This window comes from Tamandua tetradactyla, chromosome 12 (assembly GCF_023851605.1).
Source record: "Tamandua tetradactyla isolate mTamTet1 chromosome 12, mTamTet1.pri, whole genome shotgun sequence".
NCBI lineage: Eukaryota > Metazoa > Chordata > Mammalia > Pilosa > Myrmecophagidae > Tamandua > Tamandua tetradactyla.
Window position 1 is genome coordinate 69,080,084 of NC_135338.1, and position 23,831 is coordinate 69,103,914.

General features: G+C 35.8%; 1 protein-coding gene across 5 annotated transcripts in view; it reads right to left on the minus strand.

Annotated features, from left to right (window-relative positions):
- NEO1 (neogenin 1) overlaps positions 1–23,831 on the minus strand; it is a 278,077-nt gene that overhangs the window by 179,782 nt on the left and 74,464 nt on the right. For all 5 annotated transcript variants that reach the window (XM_077123854.1, XM_077123852.1, XM_077123851.1 and 2 more), the window contains exon 2: positions 1,264–1,581. In XM_077123854.1, the coding sequence (XP_076979969.1) occupies positions 1,264–1,581 (318 nt within the window). The remainder of the gene's footprint in view (positions 1–1,263; positions 1,582–23,831) is intronic.

The window sequence follows — 23,831 nt, forward strand, 5'->3', positions numbered from 1 at the left end:
AAGCAGCCTCAGACAGGGAAAAGGGGGATCGAGCACAGAGAAATTAGGTAAGAATTCGCTGGATTTGGAGGATGTGGGGGATGGCTGAAAAGTAGTCAAGAAAGAAGCCCAGGTAAGAGATATGTAAGATTATAAATGATAACCTGAAGCTGTCCTAAATGACATGAGGGGCAGCATTAGGCCAATTTATTTACCAAACAAGTTGAAGAAAAGCCTGTCAAATAGATTATTAAAAGCAAAATCAAAACAAAAAAGAAATCAGTAAGAGAAAAAGAAAATCATCAAAAGGGCCAATTTTTCTCTTTTTATTTTACCATCCTCAATCTGTGAATAGCACAGTGATCTCCCATTTGGCTTTCCACCTGAATTCAACTTTGAGTGTGTGGTCCCAAAGAGAAAAAGAGTCATTGTGCACGGAATGAATGAGAAAATACACCCTGGAGTGGGAATGAGGTGGGAGACTACTCTCCCAGTCAGGTTCCATTCTCACACGCTGGCATTTCAGCAAGGTGAGTGTAAACACAGGACTTAAAGATAACACCATTTTTGTACAACGTGACCCATAACAAAAACCAACTACTTCATCTTGCACTCAACTAAAGGAAAATGCTGATCTAAAGAAGGTCAGCGCCTACTATAATACAGGCATGACTTATTTAGGTACCAATTATCTTCCTCCGCTAGAACCTTAATTTTTCTTACATTTTCCACCATTCTTCAAGTAAGAATGCTCTGAAAGTGACAGAATATTTCTCTCTTTACAAGTTACTACTCTCCATCTTAATATATATACCCCACAGATTTTTTTACAGCTCCAGTAATTCATCACATCATTTCTTTGGTTAACACATAAAGAAACAAAGACCCTGGCTCTATTACAAGTTTTACATTTATTTATTTATTTACTAAATAAATGGTCTATGTTGCGTAGGAAAAAAACACAGCAATCAAAGTGACTCAATTCTTCACTACAGCCTCTGTCATTTCCAATTAAAAGAAAAAGAAAGTACTGACTCAGTACTTCTGATAGCAACTATCAGTCATCTAAATCATCCGACAATTGGACAAATGCTACAGTTTAATCTCTACAGCAATGAGCAAACCCTGAGCACAATCCTATACACACAGTACATGCACAACTGATATTGTTAAATATATTATCATTACCAATTAAATGAAATCTGCAGGAATATAATATTGCTTTTATCAAGAGTTACCATCTATAGAAATTTGAAAACAAATAAATTACCTAACAAAACTTACCTGCTACTGTGAGTTTGGCTGTTCTGCTGACAATAGTTCCAAGACTCTCCACAGTGGCTACACACTGATAATAACCTTCATCAGGCTTATTATGTTTAGAATGCACCACACTGCTGATAAATAAAGATCCATCTGGAAGTAGCTGCCGCCGATCATCTGATACCAAGTTTAAAAAAGTTCCATCCTTTTTCCACTCAATTTTTGGAGAAGGCTCAGAATACGCTGAACAATTTAATATAACAGGAGAGCCTCGAACTGAGAGTGTATCCACTGGCTCCACCAAAAAATAAAATGGGGTGAATGTTCGAACATTGGCTCCTACAAAAACAGTAAAGAAAAAGAACAAAGTTAACCAAAACTTTCTCCCATTACTTCTAAAGGTAAATACAACATACTCAAAAATTATTCTTGAATGTTTATACTCATTGGGCATAATATTAAAAAAAAAACAGTTCTCTCACTATTAACATCTAAGAAATAAAATTTAAACTTTACCAGGTAACCAAAATTTGACCCATTTAGAATAAGGACATTAGGGGAAAAAGACCCTTATAGCTAAACTAATTAAACCTTGTTAGTTGATATAAATCTCTAATAAAATTTTATTTTATTTTTATTGGCTATTTGTATTTCCTTCATACATTCACCATGAATATACTTTGTCCATTTTTCTAGTGTTTTATTCATTCTACTGATTTAAAGCAATCTTTGGGCATGACTATCATGTTTTGCAAATATTCTTTATTCCATTTTGACTTTGCCTATGATTGTGTCATAAGAAAACAATAAATTTTAACTACATAAAATTAAATGTTATACTTTTAAAAGTCTTCATACTATGATTATAAGAATTTTAGTCTTGTCTTCTAGCAGTTTTGTTTGTTTGTTTGTTTTTACATCTAACCTTTATCTGGAATTCATTTTGATATGAAGGGTATAGTAGTGAATCAGCTTAATTTGCCCAAGACCCTGACCAGTTGTTTCAACACAGAAGAACAAAATTTAAAGGAAACATTTTCTATAAAACTTTTATTTTCAGCCAAAGAAAGCTTTCCAGTTTAATGCTTTACCTCTATTCCACAAGAAAACTACAGACCGATGCCCTTTTGAACAACTCAAGTTATAATCAGTTTTCTTGATGTGAATACTCATGGAAATTTGGTCCAATAGATCAAACTAAGATTCTGTCAGATACATCTCTACATCTCTTTATTTACAATTTGTTTACATTACAAGCTTAAGATGGTACCAATTCTACATTACATCATGAATGACTAGTTCTAAATAAATATGAAACACACTAGCAGAGGGGAAAGAAATAATAGTACTTCAAAAAAGGTTTCCAATGCTTAAAATGATAAGCAAATTCAGAACAGACCAATCAGTCTTTCCCAAACACCACATGGGGATGTTGAAAAAGTGTTTCAGGTCTCTGTTCCCATTTGATGAACATGAAAGTGATTTTTTAAATCTTAAAACCATGGAAAATGAGATTAGGAATTTTCTAGAAGTAACCCACAGTTAATTTATTTCTTATTACTATAAAAGCCTCATTATTGCATTAATTTACAATAATTAAATATTAATTTATAATATTTAATAAATAAATATTATTTATTTTATACAGTAAAATAAATCCAAATACAAAATTCAGTATAAAATGATAGCTAAACTAAGAAAAATCACTTTTACACCTTTCTTGTATATAACTATCAGATCTTTATTATACCATACAAATTTAAATAAATCAAGTACTTAAAAAACATAAATACAATAGGTTGGCAGTCGGATAAGCAAATAACAAAAACAAAATATTTTATTACACATATTAATCAATAAATTAAACATCAGAACAAAATTTTTGTCATTTGAAAAAGTACAAAAATAATTTACACCAACTGAAATGTTTCGCAGTTTAACATTCTGCCTTGCTTCTGATTTTTTTTTTCGTTTTGAAAGTGCATAGCCATATCAACCAAGTTGAGTAAGAGTATATTAAGTGCTCATAAATTAAGAAAAAATTATACTTATAGGATATTTTGCAAATGCCTTTCAAAACCAAGGCACTTCATAAGTTCACAAAAAAAAAATCTATTGTATTACTTAGTGTTACTTAAATATTTACTTAAACTATCTTTGTACTTTATTCCCTCAATAAGGGGTCAGTGACATAAGATATTCTCTCTTCACTTAAAACTCTCCAAAGGCCTGCCACTGCCTCTTATATAAAGATCTAAATAAACTCCTTAACTGGACTTTGATGTCACCATGAGATCTGGTCCCTGCCTTTTCTCCAGCCTCCCCTCATCCCTCTTCCCCACACCCTCTAAGCATGCTGAACTTCACTCAGTTTCTTCACAGCTTCTTTCCATTTCACATAAGCTACCGTTCCCACTTTTCAGTTCATTCCTATTCTTCAAGCTCAGCCTAAACATCACTTCCTCAGAAATACTATCTGTCCCCGATATCCAGACAAGATTACATCACCCTGTTATAGCCAAAAATGGCATACAGTATTCCACCTACACAGCACTTCAAAAATTCATCTCTAAATACTTATAATAACTAGCTAACTCAGAGGTTTCCAAACTTTGTTGGTTCCTGGTGCCTTTGTAATTTCAATAACTTTTTTCAGAGACCCTAGGTCAAAGAAATAAAAGCTCGCCAGTTGCTTACTAAAGTTAGATTCAAACAAATGAATATGTATTTATGTCCTAACAAGGTAGCAGCATTAAAAAAAAACATACACACACAAATTGAAAGAAAAAACCTAATTTCATTTTTAAATTACCACAATTAGTTATTATGAGACGTGTACCTACTGGACATTGTACAACGGCTCAAACTTTGGAATCAGATTGGATACTGCAGCCTTTATTTCCTGTTTCACACCGATTTTTCACAATAATTGCTTTTTTTTTGGCACGGGCAGGCTCCAGGAGTCAAACCTGGGTCTTTGGCATGGCAGCCAAGAATTCTACCAAACAGCCACCATTGCACCGCCCAGTAATTGTTTTAACAGAGCAACCACCAAAACCCCAACTTCTAGAAAATATCATTATCAAAAGGAACACAGCACAATCAAATGCTGAATCTGTGAACTACCTTGAGCTTCTATGGCAGTTCACGTAGCGTCCAACAGATGTCGCTGTGTTTCCCTGGGAATGTGAAACACCATTGAACGTTCACTGACATGAGCAGAGCCTGGTTTGGGAATGAATATCAGGCTCAAGATATTTCTACAGTGTTTTTGTTCACCACATTCCTGGTGCCTACCTGGCACAGTGGATGCTATCAATCTTTAGATTATATAACCAGACAACCTCTAAAAACTTCCACTCGTTAAGTATTAATGAGACTACAGGTCGATCCTAAGACTTGCTGATTAAAGTCACGCTCGGTCTTAAGACTCCGTCACATACAGGGTTTATGTAAATTCTGACAAGTTATTTCTCAAAATTACATGGAAAAGCAAAAGAGATGCAAGACTAGCCAAGATAATTTTCAAAAACAAGGTAAAGGGACTCCAGTGTTTATAAGGCTACAGTAATTAAGACCCTTGGCCCTGGAGCAGGGACAGACGGAGCCACATAACTAAAAAAAAACAGAAGATCAGAAACGGACTACATGTAGTTGGAAACTTAATATACAATAGAGACGGTATCTTAAATTAATTAGGAAAAGGATGAATTCTTCAATAAATGTTACTAGGACAAATCATTAATCTTCACTCTATCTTATGAATACTTACATATTGTTATCACTCCCCTTAGGAGTAAATTGAGGCAAAGAAATGTTAAGTAACTTGTCCAAGGTCACATATGTATGTAGTAACAGAACCAGAATCTGTGATCTTAACCACTACACTATAATGTATAAAAAATGCATTTCAGACTTACCTATAAAAATATAAATAAAAATCTTAGAAGAAATTTTAGAAAAATTCAAGGATAATCCTGGAGTTAGGGAACCGTTTTTTGTTTGTTTGTTTGTTTTTAGGTGTATGGTCCGGGAATCGGAACCCGGGTCTCCTGCCTGGAAGGCGAGCATTCTACCACTGAACCACCCATGTACCCTGGAGTTAGGGAACCTTTTGAAACCAGAGTGGTAAACCTCAAAGCTAGAAAAGAAAAAATAGGTATGCTTCACTTCATTGGCTTTAAAGAAACACATACGCAACTTTTATTATGGAAAAATACTGCAACATAGCAAAAGATGAACAATGGTTGGGGGAAAATATTATCATAATATATAACAAGTAAATAAAGGATTAAACCACTCAATAGAAAATGGGCAAAATATATGAATAGGAAATTTTCAAAAGAGTAAATCTAAATGATCAGTAAGTATAGAAAAAGATGCTGATCAGAACTAGCAAAGAGAAAATGCAAACTAGAGTAACAACAACATAAGTCTTCTCATCTTCTCAACAGACTGCCAAAGCATTTTGTTTCTGGTAACAGCTATTGCAGGTGGGGATTCAAGGAAAAGAGTATTCTCATGGACAGCTAGTAAAAATATGAATGGTTAAGAGATACCTGCAAAATCCATCTGGCAACATCCACCAAAATTTAAAATACAACTACCCTTCAATCTACCAATGCCACTCCTGGGGACATATCCCATAGAAATAAAAACACTGCACTGTATGTATGATAATGATTATTACAACATGATTTATAAGAGAGAGGGAAAAAAGCCCCTGAAAACAAACAAGCACTATAAGAAAACTGTTGCATAAACTGATACATCTATACCCTGGAACAGAGATCCACAAACTTATTCTGTACAAAGCCAAACAGTCAGTATTTCAGTCTGCATGCCATATGGTCTCTGTCATAGCTACTCAACTCCGCCCCTGCAGCATAAAAGAAGACAGAGACAAATGGGCAGGGCTGTGTTCTAACAAAACTTTTATTTACAAAAACAGGCAGCAGATACGACCCAGCAATACCATTGCTGGGAATCTACTCAAAGGAATTAAGGGCAAAAACTCAAACGGACATTTGCACACCAATGTTTATAGCAGCGTTATTTACAATTGCAAAGAGATGGAAACAGCCAAAATGTCCATCAACAGACGAGTGGCTAAACAAACTGTGGTATATACATACGATGGAATATTATGCAGCTTTAACACAGGATAAACTTATGAAGCATGTAATAACATGGATGGACCTAGAGAACATTATGCTGAGTGAGTCTAGCCAAAAACTAAAAGACAAATACTGTATGGTCCCAATGATGTGAATCGACATTCGAGAATAAACTTGGAATATGTCATTGGTAACAGAGTCCAGCAGGAGTTAAAAATAGGGTAAGATAATGGTGTAATTGGAGCTGAAGGGATACAGTCTGTGCAACAGGACTAGATACAAAAACTCAAAAATGGACAGCACAATAATACCTAATTGTAAAGTAATCATGTTAAAACACTGAATGAAGCTGCAGCTGAGCTATAGGTTTTTGTTTTGTTTTGTTTTGTTTTGTTTTTACTATTATTACTTTTATTTTTTTCTCTATATTAACATTCTATATCTTTTTCGGTTGTGTTGCTAGTTCTTCTAAACCGATGCAAATGTACTAAGAAACGATGATCATGCATCTATGTGATGATGTTAAGAATTACTGATTGCATATGTAGAATGGTATGATTTCTAAATGTTGGATTAATTTCTTTTTTTCCGTTAATTAATAAAAAAATAATAATAATAATAATTTCAGATGGAAAAAAAAAACAGGCAGCAGGAAGGACTCAGTTCATCAACCACAGTTTAGTGACTCCCGCCCTAAGAATATGATCAACCAAGAAATGAGTTAGTCATGCTTCAATTAACCTGGAATGAGTTCTGTGAAAAACGAACAATGCAGACAAGTGTAAATAATGTAATTTCATATGTACACGATCGTATGAACACTGGGAAAAGCAGGCACGTGCACACCAAGTTGTTCACCCCCACCAGAGGGAAGGATGCGGGTGAGATGGGGTAAGACGGCAGTGTGGGGAGGTGAAGAATTTAGTTCATTCTCCAGGGCAGCTAGCAAACAACCAGGATCTGTATGGAACAACTGCTGGGGGACATCAGTGACCAGACACACAGCGTACACCAGTCTGTAACAGGTGGAACAGCTGAGACTCCACACAGAATTGTAAGTGTCCCAAGCCGCAGAGGCTGGTGGCCCTCCCCCACAGGCATGGCAGCCTGGCTCTCAGGAGAAAAGAAACAAACCCTACTAGGAGCAAGGAAGGTAGCTCAATCCCAAGCTCCAACTGCAGAATTAACTAACAAATTCTCACTGCTGAAAACAGACCCTGAGCACAGATAAACCTGGAGTAGGCCCTAAAGGAACCATGAGTTTTCTCCTCTGCATAGGGTGGGGCTGACAGATAAACAACAAAAATTAAAAAAAAAAAAAAACAAAAAAACACAGAGGCTTTTTGAGTTGGGCAGCACAAAATACTGGAAAAGGGCTGGGCCCCAAGAAAAGGGGACACATAGAGTCTGGGGACACAGAGAGCCTATTACAGCTCTTAACTGGCAAACCAGGAGAGCTAGGGTCTGGTTCTGAAAAGGGTTTCTCTCTCTTTTCTTTTCTTTTTTAACAGCCCATTAGATAGACCTGCAATCACTCTCAGGCTTCAGCACTGCCCCAGGCAAGGGCAGAATTAAGGCATGTCTGAGAGACAAAGTAATTAGTCAGGTGAACAGGGGATAATTCCATAGAGGGTGTATCTTGTCCCCAAGAAAAGGCAGACAGGGCCCAGCTTAGCTAGAATATAAGCTGAACTGAATGCCAAAGAACAAATGGAGAACAAGCCAACCAACAAGTAAACCTTAGGTAAAAAAGTGAAAACAACCTCCAGAATAAACTAATTAAGGAAATCAAATGCCTCTTGTGGGGGCAGCCTCTTCTTTTAATCCTGATTCAATATTGTAGGGTGCAAACTTTTCACTAGATTATCTCCACATTATTGTGCCCAATTGTGAGTATGCACTTTTGAGCAGATGGAGATGTGACTCCACCCATTCAGGGTGAGTCTTAATTAGTTTACTGGAGCCCTTTAAAAGAGGAAACAAAACAAACAAACAAAAAATAAAAAAACAAAAGAGGAAACATTTTGGAGAAAGCTCAGAGCCAACGTAGATGTTTAAGAGATATTAGAGCCCTGGAGACATAGCCATGTGCCTTCCTAGCTGACAGAGGTGTTACAGATCTATCAGCTTTCTTGAATTAAGGCATCTTTACCTAGATGCCTTAGTTTGGACATTTTTATAAGCTTACAACTGTAAACTTGTAACATATTAAAATTCTCTTTTAAAAGCCATTCCATTTCTAGTATATTGCATTCTAGCAGCTTAACAAACTAATACAACCAATAACCAAATTTATTTGGAAAGGGAGGTGTCCTGAATAGCTAAAAATATCTTAAGAAAGAAAAATGAAGTGGAAGGTCTCACATTACCTGACTTTAAAGCATATTTTGAAGCTGCAGTGGTCAAAACAGCATGGTACTAGCATAAAGATAGATATACTGACCAAAGAAATAGAATTGAGTGTTCAGAAATAGACCTGTTCATCTTAAGACAGCTGATCTTTGGTAAGGCAGTCAAATCCAACCCAACTGGGACAGAGCAGCCTCTTCAATAAACGGTGTTTGGAGAACTGGATATCTATATGAAAAAGAATGAAAGAAGACCTAGTATCTCACACCCACTAGAAAAATGTACTCAAAATGGACCAAAGACCTAAACATTAGAGCTAAGGCCATAAAATTTTTAGAAGCAAATGTAGGGAAATATCTTACAAATCTTGCAATAACAGGTGGTTTCCTAGACCCTTACAACCAAAGTGCAAGCAATGAAAAAAGAAATAGATAAATGGGATCTCCTCAAAATTAAATACTTTTGTGTAATCAAAGAACTTTGTCAAGAAAGTAAAAAGGAAGCCCATGCAACAGGAGACAATATTTGGAAATCACATATCAGATAAGGGTTGAATATCCAGAATATATACAGAGATTCTACAAGTCAACAACAAAAAGACAAACAATTTAAAAATGGGCAAAAGACATGAACAGACATTTTTCAGAAGAGGAACTCCTAAATGGCTAAAAGGCATATGAAAAGATGCTAAACTTCACTGGCTATTAGGGAAATGCAAATCAAAACCACCATGAAGTATCTCACACCCACCAGAACAGTCATTATCAAAAAAAAAAAAAAAAAAAAAACAGAAAATGACAAGTGCTAAAGAAGATGTGGAGAAAGGGGCACATTTATTCAGTGTTGGTAGGAATATAGAATGTGTTGCACACACTCTGGAAGGCAGTCTGGCAGTTCCTCAGGAAGCTAAGTATAGAACTGCCATATGATCCAGCAATCCCACTGCTAAGTATATATTCAGAGGAACTAAAGGCAAGAACACAGACATTTTCATACCAACGTTTATAGTGGCACGACTGCCAAGAGATGGAAACAGTCCAAATGTTCATGAATGGATGAGTGGCTAAACAGGCTGTGTTATATATATACAGTGGAATATTACTCAGCTGTAAGACATGAAGCATGTAACAACATTAATGAACCCTGAGGACATTATGCTAAGTGAAATTAGCCAGAAACAAAAGTAAAATACTGTATGGTCTCACTAATATGAACTAACATTAATGAGTGAACTTTAGAGTTAAAGTTATCAACACAGATTATAAGGACATAGAGGGTAGGGATTAGGCATTTTGTGCTGAAGGAGTATAGAATGTGCACCCAAACTGTCTGTAAAGATGCAGAAATGGAAGCACAATACTATCTGATGGTAGCACAATAATAAGTACATGGAATGAAGCTGCATGTGAGTATGGTTGAGTGAGAAAAGAGCTGTGGGTAGATGAAAAGATACAGGATAAAGACTGAGACGGTATAACTGAGGGATGCCTAGAGTGGATAGTGATGGTGATTAAATGTACAAATATAGGAATGTTTTTGCATGAGGGTGATCAAATTAATGTGAACATTATTGAAAATCGGATGGTATACAGGAAAAAATACACTCATTGCAAGCTAAGATCTATAGTTAACACTAACATAGTAATATGCTTCCTTTGAATATAACAAGGACAATATGCCAAAATTAAATGTCAATAAGCAAGGGATATGGAGGGAGGGGTATGAATTCTTTGTGGAAGAAAAGGAAATGTCCTCATGGAGACTGTGGTGGCAAAGGCATTGCTATGTGATTATACTGGGAACCACTGATGATTTACTTATGTTGGATTGCGTGATGTGCAGAAAGAAACTGTTTAAAAATGAACAGAGATGAAGTGCAAGGGTTCAGTGGTAGAATTTTCACCTGCCATGTGGGAGACCTGGGTTCAATTCTTATCCCATGCACTTCCCAAACAAACAAAAAACCAACCAAACAAAAATTCAACAAATGGTGCTGCAATAAGGGGACACTCAAATGGAGAAAGAATGAAATGTGACCCCTGCCATACAGCATACAAAAAAAAAAATGAAGAGAGAAATAAGTGCTGGAGAATATGTGGAGGAAGAGATGCACCTACTCTGTTGGTAGGGAAACAGAGGTACAGCTGCTCTGGAGAGCAGTGTGTTCCACAAGAGGCTAGAGGTGGAGCTGCCATACGATCCTGCGACCCTGCTGCTAGGTATATGCTTAGAGGAACTGAGAATGGTGATATGAATGGACATTTGTGCAATGGATGAAGGTAACTTAATGGTGCAATGATTGAGGAGTGGAAGGGGGAACTGTGGTGTGTACATACAATGGAGTACTGAGCAGCTGCAAAGAGGAATGACCTTGTGAGGCATGCAACAAGGTGAATGAACCTTGAAGACAGTATGGTTAAATGAAAGGTCAGAAACAAAAAAGCAAATGATATTATGCCTCACTCATGGTTAACTGTAATATACAAACTCGGAGAACTGAAGTCGAGAATATAGGTTATCATATTGGGGAACAGAAAAGGTTCCTAGACTGTAATCTTACGGCAGTTATTATCTACTCCAGAGTTGTAACTGTTTTTTTCTAAATTCTGAGATGCTGATCTAGTTGTATATAACCTGGTTGTTTCCTGGAACTTCAAGCACTGTTTGATCAGATGTTTACACCATCGTTCACCAATCTACTTCTCAGTTGGTGCATCTTTCAGTCACCTCCATCTACTGGTCCTCATGTTTAATGTCCAAAGTCAACAGTCCATCAACACTCTCAATTTCAGATAATTTCATTGTTCCCAGGAGAAAGAACCAATAAATACACCCTCACCACACAGAAAATCCAAACCTCCTCTTAACTCTTGTCCCTCTCCCACTATGTACCCCCTGGAATTGCTGCGGTACTGTTGATGTTTCCTTGTTAAACATAGCCCATAATATGCAATAGTATTTCCCCCCATACCCCAAAATTACACACTCTTTGTACAAGATCCATACCTTTTCAGTAATTAATGTAATAACTTATTTATATTTGCAATGTTAGTTGGTGGGACACATGAGTCTATACAACGCCTTTCAATCATGTTCATCTTCAATATGGTAATATTACTTATAGACCCACTAGTGAACTGCCTTCACTTCTATCTATAACTATTTAGCTTTTACAATGTGACCGTGTTATTGTGAAAACCATGTGGCTGATGCTCCCTTTATTCAGGGTATGGACAAATGAGTAAAAAAATAAGGACAAAAACTAAATAAATAATAGGGGGGATAGAAGGTAAAAAAAAATTGGGTTGACTGAAATACTAGGGGTTAATGAGAGGAAAGGGAAAGAGATATGGAATGTATGGGTTTTTTGTTTTTTCTCTTTTTTGTGTGACTGATGCAAATGTTCTAAAAATAATTATGATGATGAATACACAACTATGTGATGATACAGTTAGCCACTGATTGTATACTTTTCAATGGACTGTATGGCGCATGATGATATTTTAATAAAAATAAAAAGAGGGAAGGATGGGCAGAGATTTTTAGGGAGAGAAGGAGTGGAGGGGCAGGGGTGGGAATAGATTATGATAAAAATCCCCAAGTATGTACATGTAATTCTATTTAAATAGAATTACATGGTATATATAAAATAGTTTCACGATAAAAACTAGCTTATATACATAATCCATTTAGAAATAGTACATATATGAATGTGGTATTATGGATATATGTTCGTACTTGTGTAAACACCTAAAGTCATATATTAAAAAAAAAGTTACCAAAATGCTTGGGGATTATCTCAGTGTAGAGGGACTTCAGTTGATTTGCAATTTTTTTTTCATCTTTGGTATTTGTCTGAGTACTTCCGGTAAAAATAGTATTGTTTAAGCAGGAATATAGTTATTTTCATTAGTAAATAAACATTCACACACACACATATATGGTCTACAAAGGAGAAACAAAATCCCTTCTACTATTAAAAATAGGAACATATTTGATAAGTTTGGAGAACGAAGATATTTAGTAAACAAGATATAAGATCCAGAGAACCCACACAAAAAAAGATTGGCAGAAGTAACCTGCCACAAATGAACAACTTTCATATGGCAAAACTAAAGTTAAAAGACAAATGACAGCTGAAGTCAATAGCCAGAGAATCAATATCCAGAACACAGGTACAAATTTCAGAATCCCAAAGAAAAACAGGCAAAGTGTATAGAAACATCATTCAAGGGAAAAGAAATCCAAAAATGATACAAAATTTTTTCCCTTCATCAAAAAGCCAAGAAATGCAAACTAAAATGAGAACCCATTTTTATCTACCAGAACAAAATAATTTTAAATTAATATTATCCAGTACTGTCAGGGATATAATTTACAAGAGCCCTCTCCACTATTACAGGTGGGAACGTAAATTGAATCAGCTTTTCTGGAGGGAAATTTGGGCAAATACCTACATTAATACATTAAAACTGTCTTTCTTTCCCTTTGGTCTAGCAACACCACTTCCATTTATTGAAAAAAAACTTGCACACATGCACAAAGAAATAATGCCCAAGCTTGTTTATATAATATTGTTTCCATCACTGATAAATAATCTAAATTTCTATAAATTAAAGAATGGCTATATAATTATAATTATCGTGCATCCATACTATAGAATAATATATGGCTATTTAAAAAGGCTGAGGTATACTCATATACTGACATGGAAAGATTAAAGACTGTCAAGATACAATGTTAAATAAAAACTATTCCAGTTTCAAATTTGTACAGTACGACCTGCACTTATGATATTGTTTTTAACTGTATATATGTACACATTTAAATGTAAATACATAGGGGAAAATCCCTGAATAGTTAAGTGTTTTGTCCTGAAGGGCTGTGGGATGGGAATGCTGATGGGAGAGAGGACACGGAGAGTACTTTTTACCCCATTTATTTCTATACTGTTTACTTTAAAATACATAAATATGAAGAATTTCTTTTGTGTTTTTTTTTTAATAACAAAGAAGCATTTTTGTTGCTGGCAAACAATCCTTTCCTAAGAATAGAGAATTAGTCTTAGAAAGATCTATCACCATTTCCTATAACCACTTTTCCTTTGTCACAGTACAGGGTTATCTGACACTTGCTTCTTGGCTGTTTTTTGTATAAAAACTGTCCTACATTCTCCCCAGGGTCCCGATTTCCCATCCACTTAAGTCTGCTTAATTTAGTTTACTATGGCCAGAGAAATTGGACAAATATTTTGAAATAGGTTTAATGATTCTGTCTGATCTCTTTTGCATTCCCAAGTCTCCTCAAATTTCTCACTTCTTAATGGGTTATCTCTCACTTTTTGATAGACTATTCCTCACTTTTTGATAGACTACTTCTCACTTCTTGATAGAATTCCATCTTATGAAAGGAAAATATCCACAGGGAACTTATTCTCTTTGTAATCCCTCTGACCCACAAATATCAACAAACCTTATCATTCACTGAATACCTTAATTACACAGTTAATAATAATTATAAATTTTATACTATCCAGAGTAAAAGAATATCATCCATTATTTGAATATTAGCAGAAATAAAATGAATTTATCTGTCCTACTGCCCAAAGACGTTCAAAGTTTGATGGTGGCAAAATGCAGGGCAGGATGAGCAAACATTTTTTATATACCTACAGATCCAAGTATTCTGAATAATGCTATTCATCATAAAAATTATCTCTTAATCTAAGCTAAGAGACTAGAATCAAAAGACTTCCTATTTCTTAGTAATTTTCTTTCAACTCTCTTATCCCATCCAGTCAGTCTCTAAATCCAACAGTTCCCCATTCCTGATCCTTTGGCATCCACCATTACCATACAGTTCATGCTCTCTTGCTTCAAGTTCTCAATTTATAATTAAAATTAAAATACATCAACATTCGAAGGGTACAGGATCTGCTTCCTGCCTTTCTCCAACATAATCTCACATCACACTCCCTCTCCCTCAATGAACTTTTTCTATACTGTTCAGTTTCTTGAACAAGTCACGTTCTTGCCCATATCAGGCCTTTGCATTTGCCGTCCCCTCAGCCTGGAGCACCTGCTCCCGGCCCACTCTTCTATCACAAAGCTAGCTACTTCTCCTCCTTCACCTTCCAACCCAAAGGTCACTCTGCAGAGGCCTTCCCTGATATTTTCCCTGAAGAGGTCCCAGTGCCCTATCCTAACCTTCATAGCAATTATCCTTTGTGTTTCCTTTCATTTTTTTGCGGGGGGGGGGGGGAGGTCTTCCATCTCCCCCACTAGAAGACTAAACAATAAGAGAGTATTAAAATGACTCCTTGTTTGTCACGGCTATTTGTACCTTTTTTGTTGCTGTTGTCATTCTTTGCAGGATGCTATAGGTAGAAAAAGTGGCTGGGTCAAGATGGAATTAAATATTAGTGATTCTCAACTTTATATAATATCATCAAATCTTCACTATTTTTCTAAGATTACTAAGTCTCAGAAATTTTATATCCAGATGACCTGAAATCTGTTCTTTGCAAAAAAAAAAAAAAAAAAATGTTTTAAAGATATCATTTTTTAAAGTTCTATAAATAATTAAAATGAGTATCTCATAAAACAACCTTTACACAGTTGCAAGAATAACCAGGTACAATCTGATAACCTGCAAACAGCCTACCAATGTTCTGAACAGTAACCTGGAAATTCTCTAGAACAGTTCTTAGAACAAGAACATGAATCATATCTGTTGGCATGCCAACCATCTTAGCAATACCTCGGCTCAAAATAGGGAAAATATCTGAATCATTCTGCTAGATGAAACAAATCTAAGAATGTTTACATTAATTACAGAGCTTTCATGAAAATATCTTACAAGCAACTTTTCAATATTTGTGATGTTAAAAGAAATTAGACAAAATTTCTTATTTCTTAGAGTTTCTATGGCTAAGGCACTTCAAATAAGAGTAAGGAGGGTGCTCCACAGGTGACTTTCATGCAAATCTCAGCCAGATGCCACAAACTACAAAAGTAAGCACAGCCACAAATGACAATGTTCCTGAGACCCCTAAGGTTATATGGACACCAGACTCATACCGCAAGATAAGGAAGTCAGCAAACTACCTAAACCAAAGGACAAGTGGAGCACCCCAAATAGCCACCAATTACAAACAACCTACGCAATCTTCTTTTTCTTTAAAAACCCTTGACCGGAAGCAACAAGACAGGACACGATTTGGGTTGCCACTTGAATCTGTCCTCCCTGAATTCCAAAGTCTAAGACCCCAAATAAACATCTTCATTTCTTGGTTGACAGTGGTCAGAAGATTCTCCTAAGCATTGGCAGACATTTCACCCAATACTTGATTCAAAGCTTTTCAATTTCTGAAACAAGAATATCATCTCAGTTCCACTTTTTGCTTTACTGATGAAAATATGGGCTTACTGGTAATATGATAATATGAAATGAAAATGAATTCAGAGGTGGTTTCCACAGTTCTGAATCATGACATTGTTTTACACTGCAATATTCAATTATCCTAGTTTCATTTTATCATCTTCAGGAAATTCTCATTGATTCAGTGATGATTACAAAGCTTTCATCTCATTGACACTTCTTTGATTTTCAAGTGGTGTCATATTTTTCTACATTGAAAACAATATTTTAGTATTCTGAATATATATTATTTCATCATAGTAAACTGTCAAGTTCTTTTTAAATAGGATATCTCCTTTGCAAAATTCCATTAAACACTTCTTTCTTTTCCAATCTTCTGCATTTATTTTGCCTTACAATAAAAGCATATAGTTAATTAATGTGGAACACATTCTAAATAATTCTGAACTGGATACATCTATAACTACAAACATTAAGATCACCTCTACTTCATTTGCTAAACACCTTACCCTTACTGCTACAATCACGTGAGTTTTGTGGTAGAATGGTATTTGTGTTTTACAATGAAAACAAAAATCTTGCAATCTTTTGTGTTTTTTGTCACAGTACTAAATCTTTCATTAACTCATTGCCATCTGCACAGTTGTTAGGTTTTCCCATTCATTTTAATGAATTATGGGAACAAGAGGAGAGAATATTTGAAATCAAAACTGTCCTGAAAGATCTAGTTAATCTTACTGGTTTATAAAGTCACCTCAGAAGAGGTAAAACAAGGGATTAAGGGCAAGAAACAGTATGATATACACAGAAGTCAAGGGATCCAAGATATAGTCCCAATCTCCCTAATAAAACACAAGATACTCCTAAGATAAAATATGAATTACAAGACAAAGACATAATAATAGGCGTTAAATTTACTGAGCAATTATTAATGTGCCAGGCACTGTCTAGTGTTTTACCTACACTAATTCTTTCAATTCTCCCAACCCTAGTGGTAGGAACTGTTATCATCTCCATTTTACAGGAAGACTGAGCCACAAAGAGAATGTAAGTTGCCCAAAGACAAACAGCTACCTGCTGGAGAAGGCAAGAGTTGAACCAAGATAGTGTGACTCCCCTTGCCCACGATCATAACCACTAGACCTGTGCTGTCCAATACGGCAGCTGCTTAGCGGCATGGAGCCCTGAGAACATGAAATGTGGCTAGTTCAAATTAAGATTTGCTCTATGTATAAAATACACTCCAAATTTAAAAGACACATGCCCCCAAAAAGAAGGTAAACTATCTCAATATTTTCATTATAGTACATGTTAAAGTGGTATTTTGGATATACACATTTAGGTAAAATACATTAAAATTATTTTCACTTGTTTCTTTTTACTTTTCTAACATGGTAACTAGAAAATTTTAAATTGCATACGTGGCCCACTCTATTCTATTGAACAGCACTGCATTAAGACCATACTACCCTTCATGAATGTGCTTCAAAACAAACAAAAAGTTCTCTAAAGAAAAAAAAACGTATTATTTCTACCAAGGGTAAAAGATTAATACGAATCATGACAACAGACAGGAGACATCAAAACCAAGCTCCTTCTTGGCTGTCAAATCTAAATAACTGGTCTACCATCTAAACAGTACAATTTAAAGAATTTTTAAGCCAATATCAGCATCCTCTCCTTAAAACCTATTCAGAAATGCCTATTCAGAACTCAAACTTTTAAAATACTATTAAGTAAAGTTCGCAGTAGCAGTTGATTCATGATTGATGATCAAACCATTCATCGGCGGCAAGTTTGCTGATGAAAGACTGCCAAAAATTTCAGTGTCATCCACAAATTACTTATTAATTACAAAGGGGGAAATGTGCCTTTATCATGGGCAGATCTAGTGGTCACCACCTTAACAAAGTGATCAAATTCATTATTACCAATAGTAGGATAACATGACAGCATGTGTGATCATATGATACAATCAGAAGCATGTAGTAAAAATATTTAACCTAAATCTAAGGTGTGAAGAAACAATTACACAACTCTAGAAGTGAGACATTCTCTAAGACAACTGCCCACGACTATTTAAAAAAAAAAAAAAAAGCTAATGTTGTGAAACACAAATGAAGGTAAGAGGATTGTTCAAGGTGAACCAAGACTAAAAATACAAAAGCAAATGTAATGAGTGAGCCCTTTTTGGATCCTGAGCCATAAAATACATTTCAGGAATAATTGGATGAAGTTAAATTTTGAGTATATTTGATGATATCACTGAAATAGTTTTAATTTTCTTATATGTGCTAATGGTATTATGGTTATGTAGGAGAATGTCCTTATTCCTATGTACTTCTATAATATTAAAATGTCGAGAAGAAAAATGGCACTGAATTGTTGACTGTCTAAGCAATTACAACATGTCAGAAACTATGCAACATGAAACATATAATCTTAGGCATAAAGACACAAGAAAAATCAGTGACCCCACCCAGAAAACTTATAATTTATAGAAAACTAATCCCCACAGTCTAAATGGAACAGTGGGTAATTATTCAGTTCTTTAGCTTTTCCTTTGTCCTTTGAGCTAACCCCCACATCATTCCAATAAATCCCATTTTTGCAAAAGTTAGCTTCTAAAGCTTACAATAAAATCTTAGTTGATATCCTGGTTATATAAGACATTTAAACAGATTTCATATCACATTTTTATATAATTAAAATAGAGCCAAATTAATAAAGTGACAGTATTTTAAGAAAACAGTGTTCTAAATATTCTGCCTGTTTCTGATAACTTGACCTATTGACTATCAAATCTATATTTTAACTATTAAGAAGAAACTTCTAGTTTTTTGATCTAGGTCTCAGCCTTTAAATGAGCATAATACACTTTTTCTTAAAAAGAACATAATCTATTCTATCATGCTGTAATGCAACATTATATTTTTTTCTATTTTTGAAGTTAATCATTTCTCACTGCATGTAACAGACCTTGATTACCACAGATATGTGCAGGGAAACTAGATAAAGAAGAATATGGTAGGATAAAAGGCTGTGGACTATTATCTAATGCAAGAGATCAATCAGCAGGTCTCTTACATTTTTAGAGAGCAGAGTTTGAAGAGCTTACGTCAGTAAAAATAGTAACCGCAAAGATTTCTGGAGTTGGAAGGAATCTTTAAAATAATCATTTATACATTACTCCTTTCAAAATTATTACCAAGGATCTATTATATATAAAAACAAAAGAATTTTCTTCTGTTGTTTACTGCCTCTCGTTCCATTCTAGCCAATATGCACAATATGACACACAAGCTCTACGAGAGCTGGAACCTTGCCTGGCACATGAATGAAGGTGCTATAAACTAAGCACCCAGGTTAAAACATGAAATGCTTATATTAGAAAAGATGTGTAAAAGGATGAGCTTGGGTTTGGAGGAAGGATGCCTCTTTCATTGTAACAAGGCAGGAAGGATGAGAAGTGGGTAGAGATGGTGGCAGTTACTGTTAATGGTTTGCCCAGTCTCTGAAGGATGAGGTAAGTTCATCTGTTGATGGTGAGGGCTGAGGGTGTGCTGGGGTGATGGGGGGGTGCTGGAGGCTTGCAGACAGCAGTAAACATCCGCAGTGAGAAAAAAAGAAAGAGAAAGAGAGAGGGCACTGAAAAGACAAAGGAGGATTACTGGACTGCACAGAGAGCCCAGATGAAGTATTTAAAAGTTTGAATATGAGAATATGATATAAAGTAGAACAAGCAAAGGACATTTAAAATTGAGATTTTCTAGACAGATGAATTAGAAGCGACAACAAAGTAAGAGGGCTGAGGATATCTGCACGTGGTTAAAGGGTTGATCCACGGGTTCTAAAACAGATACGGAAGGAAATAAACAGCCATCTAAATAGCTAAAAACAGTGTCAAAATAATGTGAGAAACCTGGAAGGACAGGAGACTGCCTGGACTGGGATATTATTGAAATATTTCAGCACTGCTGATTGAGGACAAGGGTTAGGAACAGTTATAGAAGTTGATGTTTGAAGTGGCAAGAAAGAAAAGTAGCATGAAAGAAGTCACCACAGACAAGAAAGTTAAAAATCTGAAAATAATATTGGAAAGTTAAGCCAAGTGAACACTCAAATTATTCACAACAGTGGTAGACTTGGGATGGAGAGAAGCCTGTAAGCAAGGACTTATACGAACATGAATAGGAAGTACACAGATGATAGTGATAAAATCCAGGCACCCACGTCTTGAAAGAACAGCAATTTTTATGAGAGTAATTATTTCACAGTTTTGGAAGCTATTTTTCCATTATTTTTTAGTAGTCAGCAATATTCTAGAGATCTGATGTTGCTCCAAATTTCACTAATGGAGTACTTTTCTCATATGAAAAATAAGCAATATAGATTTTATTAGCGTATACCACCACAGGTCTAAAAACTGTTATAACAAGTTCAGCTTGAAAAACAATTCTAAGTAAAGATGCATAAACTCTTGAACAGAGAAAACAAAACAGCACGTGAATAATTAATTCAAAGCTTTTGCTGTCAGCAGCTTTACTGACAGAAGTGGAATTTATTAAATCCCAAAGGACAATCTAAAAATTTAAATATATGCAAAAGAGAAGAATACAGACTAAGAATTCTTAATATTGAACCTTGTAATATCAAGGCTGCTTTCTGCAAAGAATGTTGTGCATGCACAAGTTCTCAATGAAAATCACATCACAAGGTCTGAAGAACAAGTTCTGGAATTCTTCTACTGAACTGTATGCTTACTGATGGAAATAAATTTAACAGTTTGCTAACTCAATCTTACATTAGCAAGAAGTCGTGTTAAGTCACAAACAAATGCATATTTCATTCATTGAGGTCTGAATTTCTTGATGTGAATCTTGAAAGAGGGAAAAAGAATGGAAACCTTAAAAATCCAAGAAAGATGTTAGTAGTATCAGAAGGATAAAACACCAGCCTTAAACACTCACAGTAAAGCCATGCATATAGTAACCAAAAGCAATTGAAATTCATCTGTTGAGAGTTCAAGACTTTTCCACACTACTATAATAGCATATCATTTTCATGCAGATGTAGAATAAGTTACTAAAATGAAATGCAAATTGGCCTTAAGCATTTAAAGAGATGCTCAACCTCACTCATAGAATAAGAGAAATGCAAATTAAAACTACACTGAGGAGACTTCTGGGATGATGGTGGAATAAGGAGAGGGCATAACTCACTCCTCCACCAAAATACCTAGAGAATAAGCAAAAAATGTCCAAAGCAGCTGTTCTGGAGCTTAGGAGAATGGGCATGACCACTGCAATGTACAAAAGAGCTAGAGGAAGAAACGGGAAAACTGTGATGGAGAGGCTGCCATGACTCAACTCAGCGGCGGCCTGTGGCACCATCCTCCACCCACGAGGCTGACAGCTTCAAGTCAATCTGGACTCTACTCGGTAGGCTGACGCAGGCTGGGAGAAGCGGGGAAGCTCTCCCAACTGCGAACAGAAAGGGATTCGGCACAGTTCTAATGCAACAGTTGATCAACAAAACTGGACCTCAGGTTCCCACAGCATTGTTTTTTCTGAAAAGGTTGAGGTGCCATTATTTCCACCAACTCAGAAGCAAAGGGGACAGACATCTAAAAAAGTAACTTAGAGGCATAGGTTGCTGAAAGAGTGCCATCTGCTGGGAAGGGTGGGAAAGTGCAGTCTTGGGAAGCTGCTTTCCTGACGGTCTTTCCCCAGGGTCCTTTGGAACTGTTCTGCACCCTGTAAGTGGGACCCCAGCTCTATTTTGACTGGGAAATCCTGAATAACCCAGTACAAAGGAAGAGCTTTAATGCAAACCAAATTAACAACAAAATCTTAGACAAGAAAGGGAAACCGACTTTCAGAATAATCTTATCAAGAAAATCAGATGCCCAGATATCAGCAAAAATTATAACACATACTAAGAAACAAGAAGACATGACCAAAACAATCAAATTAAAAGGCTGGAGGAGATCGAGAATTTGGAACAATTAATCAAAGATGTTCAAACAAATCTCCTAAACAAATTCAGTGAGATGGGCAACGAGATAAAGGATATTAAGACAACACTGGATGAGCATAAAAAAGAATTTGAAAACACACAAAGAAAAAAAACATGCTATACGAATGAAAGACAATAAATGAAATTTTAAATACACCACAGAGTGTATACATATGATGGAATATTGTCCAGCTAAAGAGAAGACTGAAGTCATGAGGCATGTAACAAAGTGAATAAACGTTGGGGACATTAAGTGGTGCAAAATAAACAAGGAACAAGAGAATAAATACTGTATGGTCTCTGTTAGAAAATACTTATAAGAAAATTGGGGCCTAGATTGTAAGCTCTTGTAGCAGTCACATTTAGTCCAGAGCTGTAAATGTTATTTCTAGATTTTGATATGCTGTGCTACATATGTTCAACCTGGTATTTCCCTGGAACTTTAGGTATCTGTGTGACACCCAAGACTCAGAGGTAGAGTTGTATAGCTCTAAAGTCAGCATCACTACATACAACAATTGTGAAAGATGCCAAAAAAAGAAAAGGCTTCAATTAGAGATTGAAGATTGAAGAACTAAGCCAATCTGGTCGAGACTAAGGTAATTCAGAACACAAGGTAAAGGGTGATATTATCTGTATTGTAGAACTTCATCTACTGTATGAGACCAAAGGAAGAGAGATATATCTTGTTCAAAATCTAAATTTTCTATAGCATATAATCTAACTGAACCAGTCTGGATAGTTCATTTAAACAACCCAAATACATAGAGCCCAGAACAGGAACAAGGGCTTATAACTCTGTATAGTTTAATATAATACTCAGATACATCTCAGAACAAGTTGGGCAAAGTATTGGTAAAGTATTGCCAAAAAAAACAAAAAACAAAAAACAAAAAAAGTATTGGCAAAGATCCTTGAGGGATGGGAGAAATAATGGAACTATTAAACTTTACCACCAGGAAAACCCAATAATCTCTCAAACATTAGGGACTCCAAGGACAATAGGCCAACCCCTTGATGTTGAAGCTTGCTCTTAAACTGATTTCTGTAGCGGAAAAACTAAACTCACCTATAGTTATGCCTAACAGTTACTTCCAGAAAACCTCTTTTGTCACTTAGATGTGGACTCCCTCTCTCTTTAAGCCCAATTCTGCAAGGAAAATCACTACCATCTCCCCCTACATGGCATGTGATGCGTGGGGGGAAAGTCTTCCTGGCAAGGTAGGACATGACTCCCAGCAATGAGCCTGACCCTGGCACTGTGGGATTGACAATGCCTTCCTGACCAACAAAAGGGGTGAAAGAAATGTAACAAAATAAGGTACCACTGGCTAAGAGAGTTCAAATTGAGTTGAGAGGCTATTCTGGAGGCTACTTTTACACAAGCTTTAGCTAGATATTGCTAATTGCCATGGTTTGCCAAATCCCAACCAATCCCATTCCTGTTAACACTGAAGAATGCCTAGGTCTCTATCTGAGGTTCTACAAAAGTTTCACACACTAAGATTACTTACTAGAAACCTACAACCTCCAGATGGTTCCTAGGCCAGATAATCCAGAGGGTCCAGCTTCTCCAAGAACATCAACTAATTCCATCCAACACTGCTGACACTGCTTTCCAACATGAGAAAGTCAGAATGGGTATAGCCCAATTATCCCTAAAGATTGTGAGAAGGATCAAAGGAGAAGAAGGAGTTGCAACAGAGAAAATAGCATTTAACAAAT